At 35.4% G+C, this 5,245-nt stretch overlaps 1 protein-coding gene across 1 annotated transcript in view; it reads right to left on the bottom strand.

Annotated features, from left to right (window-relative positions):
- LOC106875028 (vacuolar protein sorting-associated protein 51 homolog) overlaps positions 1 to 5,245 on the bottom strand; it is a 41,095-nt gene that overhangs the window by 17,237 nt on the left and 18,613 nt on the right. The window contains exons 9-12 of the mRNA XM_052973025.1: positions 4,672 to 4,772; positions 3,703 to 3,782; positions 2,779 to 2,921; positions 1,153 to 1,275 (exon numbers count right to left, since the gene is read on the bottom strand). Coding sequence (XP_052828985.1) covers positions 1,153 to 1,275; positions 2,779 to 2,921; positions 3,703 to 3,782; positions 4,672 to 4,772 — 447 coding nt within the window. The remainder of the gene's footprint in view (positions 1 to 1,152; positions 1,276 to 2,778; positions 2,922 to 3,702; positions 3,783 to 4,671; positions 4,773 to 5,245) is intronic.

Genomic DNA, 5,245 nt, shown 5'->3' with positions numbered 1-5,245 from the left:
AAAAAAAAAAAAAAAAAAAAAAAAGAGAAATGACATACACCTCAATACCTCCAAACACATGTAACTAATAGCATCTATACACATATCTATATAATATCACTATACACAGATGCCTTCTAGCATTTGTGCTGGTGGCAGGTTAGAAAATCACTCGAACCTGGTGCAGCTCTCTGGCTTGCTAGCTCTGGTCAAACCGTCCAACCCATGCCAGCATGGAAAGCAGACATTAAAAGATGATGATGACTCCCATTTAGTCCTATAATGTGAGAGAGCCATGTATCTCTCCTATAGTAAGAAACTTGTGCCTGCTCTTCCTTTCACACTTCAACCTCTAGCATGAAGCCATTTCCCTCTCTACAATAGTCCTTCTCAGTTGAGAGGGATATTAATTTTGCAAGTGACATGGTGACCTCACTTGTGTTGGTGCCACAAAAAAGCATCCAGTACCCTCTATAAAGTGATTGCATTAAAGAGAACAGCCAGCTGCAGAAACCACACCAAAGCAGACACTGGAGCAGTCCATTGACTTGTTGGATTCTGTTGAGTTATCCAACCCATGCCACCATGAAAGACAGATTAAATAATGATGATGATGACAATGATAATGGGATTTGAATTCAAAGCACATTAAGCTGTAATGAATACTGCAAGGTATTCTATGAACACCTCATTTGTTCACTGTCTTTTTCTTCTGAATTATTCAATGATGGATACATATGGTGCAGCTGCTAACAAGAAAAGCTACAGCAATAAATCTACTTTGTATACATAAAGTTGGTATGTATTTACACTAAATGGAAAATATTACGTCACCAAAGTGACAGTTATTTATTTCAGAGTTGTGTGCCCTTCTGAAAAGAAATAGCATTCATCATTTAATCCTTTGATACGAAACTGCCTGAAACTGCATCTGATTGTATGATACAAACTTTCTGCTCTAATATGATCAAAATTAAAATCTTCCACTATTGCTTCAAGATAATTTATGTTCCAAACACCAGCTTGATAATGACAAAATTATTCTAATAATTTCTTCCTTATTTTCAAAATTAATTGAAACAAAATCAGTGTATTTCAACAGAAGTATGATAACAAAAGAGTTAAAAAAAAAAAAAAGAGAAGAAATCATTGTTAACAACAAAAAGTACTCACAGAACAAACTTGGCATATATGCCTGATAAAGTTAGTAAGAATGCCTTCTCTCACATCTTGTATACAGAAAGGGCCCCTGAAGTATGGCTTCATAGCAAAAGTAATATCAGGGGAAATAAAGGCCTGTAAAAATGAACAAAGAACCAATTTAAGACAAATTTCATCAAGGACAGAGATCACCAAACTTGCGACAGTATCTACACAAACTCAAAATATCAGTTCCAAGCCTAATATTTTTATTGTTATATTTGTTACAATTTTTAAATCACAAATAACATTTTTAAGAGATTAATTTTTGATCAAATTCTATAAATGTTAACCCATGCTAGCATGGAAAGCGGACGTTAAACGATGATGATGATGACAGTTAGCTAAAAATTGATTTTTTTATGTAGAAGCTGTAAAAACACCTCATTTAAAAAGAAGAGAAACAATTTATGTAGCTGAAAAGAATGCTAACATCCAATATTCAAAGATATAAACAAACAGATCATGGAAAACTGTGACCCCACAGAACTTTCTGAATGGCAAGTCTAGCAAAAATTACCTGGTATTCTTTAAGTAGTGTAACCCACCTGATAATATATATATATAGCAATAAGAAAATGGAGGGGAAAATGTTGTACTCATTAACTTGCAGACATTGTATTATGTCAATTTACCTGTTTATTTTTCAACTAAGAGGACAGGACAATAAAAACAATATACAAACACATATGACATATTATGTCATATCAGTAATAAAGATTATAAAAGGACATCTAGTGACCGATATATACATATATATACATCCAAGTTTGTATGATTGTGTATAGAAGAATATATTAATCAATGAAATTAAAACCTATCTGATTTTCACATTTCATTATTTACAATTTTTACAATTTTAAAATATTATAATAATAGAATATTATATATTTATTATAACACTAGTACTTTCATGCGTTATGCAATCATCAGGTTTATGTAGTAGAAGTGACAGTCATGTCTCACAATTGACAACTGTAGTGAAATGATGAAATTTGTACTTTAAGTACCAACTGTTAGGCTTCAAGCAGACTGAATCTTACAAATTGTATTTTGACCAATCAGTATGTGGGTTAGATGTCATGGTTTGTTGAAGCCTATAATGCGTGAGTGTATGTGTACATACATACATACATACATACAGACATATATATATATATATATATATATAGGCTCCATAAGGCCAGTTTTTTAGATTCTGTGGTGATTTCCCAGAAACCAATTCTGCTCTAGCCCCTTCACCCCAGAGTTTGTAGTCTTGCAAAATGCAAGATGGCCTCACTAGTGCAAACGGTATGAAAAATGTGCCCTGTACATCAGTGTTTCTTAACCTTTTTACCCATAAAATAAATTACATGTGTCAAGGAACCATATCTTTCTCATTGTAGGGCACATGGTAAATATCATATATATACATATTCACACACTTATTGCAGTGGTCTCTCAGTTTTTCTAAGCCCTGTAAAAGAATTCAGAAGGTTGGGCTTCCAACCAGGACTTTCGCGATACCCTTGAAACCAGAAACTTTTAAATACCCCCTTGCATACATACATACATACAGACAGACAAACATACAGACAGACAATATCTATGGCATACCTGTAAGTTGGCGAGAACAGATTTAATTTGCTCCAATACTGAAGTTTCAGTATTGTTCAGTAACTCTGATAAGCTGTCTGAACTATCCTGTTTGCCAATCTGTTTTGGAGCAGCCAAATTCTGACGAACATCTGTTAAGCAGTCTGAAATTTAAAGACGATGATAATGAGGATAGTATTTAATAAAAGAGGGAAGGATGTTAATTAAATTTACCCCAGTATATTACTGGTATTTATTTCATCAATATACATACACGCACACATAATTAAGTAAATGACAAATAAACAGGAAATTATGCAAGAACTTTATTAGCTTACAGTTGTTTCTGCTATAAGATGTTCTTTTTTCTTTGCACCCTTTTGAAGCCTAGCCAGGCTCATGGGCCCGGTTTCTCGGTTTCTATCGCGTATGTGTTCCTTCCAGCTCGATGGGACGCCAGTCTATCGCAGCTTTACTCAAGAAACAGGAAGAATGAGTGAGAGAAAGTTGGGGTGAAAGAGTACAACAGGGGTCGCCACCACCCCCTGCTGGAGCTGCGTGGAGCTTTAGGTGTTTTCGCTCAATATACACACACAACGCCCTGTCTATAGAATTGAAACCGCGGTCGGAGGACCACGAGTTCGCTGTCCTAACCACTGGGCCATTGTACCTCCATGCTATAAGATGTAATGCACTCATTTTGGAACTCTAGGAAGCTATAAGCTGATGCAGAAGCACTCAGCTTTGAGTGCAACACATAATTTCCTGTTCCTCTGTCATTTCTCTAATTTTATATTATGCTCTATATCCAACCAGTGCTTATTCTGAAGCATATGTATATTGAATTCTAAAACTAGGTTATTAGTATTGCTATGCTCAAGTGAAACATTATGTATAACAGAAATAGGGAAAAATAATGAAAAAGCGAATAAAGTGTATACAAACCTAAAAAGTGCTGTTTCAACATTTGCAAGTAGTAAGCTCCTCTTTCTCTGGCAGCCTTCGATACAATTTCAGTACCGGCTCTAAAGATGGTGTTAAACAGAAGGGTCGTCAATTTAAAAGCAACTAACATTGGACAATGTAAAAGTAACAATTATTACTTCTTAACTTATGTGTGTGTGTGTGTGTGTTCTTTTGTGCAAGTGTTCGTATTTGTGTCTGCACATGTATTTTTCTCCTCTCCATGTTATCGTCAAAAAAAATGTCAAAAGGTATTCTTTCAATGAATCTGCTTTACTTTTCGCAGTTCTTTTATTCATTTGTTCTTCGTCACAGTCTGATGTCCTCCAGAACCATTTAAGTTCAAAACCATTTAGAAGATAGCTATTCTTATTTCTTTATTGCCCATAAGGGGCTAAACATAGAGGGGACAAACAAGGACAGACAAAGGGATTAAGTCGATTACATCGACCCCCAGTACGTAACTGGTACTTATTTAATCGACCCCGAAAGGATGAAAGGCAAAGTCGACCTTGGCGGAATTTGAATGCAGAACGTAGCGGCAGACGAAATACCGTTAAGCATTTCGCCTGGTGTGCTAACAATTCTGCCAGCTCGCCGCCTTAGAAGATAGCTATTCTAGTAATGAAGGTATATTGCCTCGTGGTTAGTGTGATGCACTTACTATTGCAAGATAATGGTTTCAATTCCCAGACTGGGTGAGCACTGTGTTCTTGAGCAAAATAGTTAATTCCACTTTGCTCTGCAATTGCAACGTCTGACATGTGGTACACCCTGCATAGGGAGTGAGCCAATGTACAGCGCAAACAGTTGATCATGATAAACAGATCATTTGTGCAGGTTGTTCAGGAAGAAATTGTAGAACCCTCACCTGTTATGGACAGTAGAGTCCACAATACTCTGGCAATAGCACTCTATGCATATTTTTACAGTTCTCATATAGAAACTTACCGTGAAAAGTCAGTGTCAGGCAAGAGTTTGTTCATAGCTTGAAGTCTCCGATGAAAACGATCCAAAGCACGTACAAGAATAGTATTATCACCTGTTTCTTTCTGAAAGGATTCAAAAGGAATTTACATAAGCATATTTATTTATATACATATATAACACATAATATAGGGATCAGCAAAAGTTGCTTCACCAACATACTGAAAATTTAGAAATAGCAGTTAAAACTACTAATTCTAACTACAATTAAGTCTCCAACGGATAGCGATATTCATGATTCACACAGATAAAAGAGGAAAAATAAACAAAACAAACCTGCCGTTAGTTAATCATGTACGACGTTTCGTGTTTTTCAATTTTATAAAAATCCATTACACTCTTCAGCATGATATTCTAAATTATAAATCTGAAAATGCTAATAAACCCATGTACATTTGACCATGCAACATCAAATATCACATAAGAAAAATCAGCATCTCCAAATTTATATCGACTAGTAAATTCCGTATCCCTCCTCAAATTACCCCATGTGCGTCACTAATAGTCCCGCAGAAAAGATTGCAGTTTAACTATCCAG

Source organism: Octopus bimaculoides, chromosome 14 (assembly GCF_001194135.2).
Source record: "Octopus bimaculoides isolate UCB-OBI-ISO-001 chromosome 14, ASM119413v2, whole genome shotgun sequence".
Lineage (NCBI taxonomy): Eukaryota > Metazoa > Mollusca > Cephalopoda > Octopoda > Octopodidae > Octopus > Octopus bimaculoides.
This window is presented reverse-complemented; position numbering and strand designations above follow the sequence as displayed.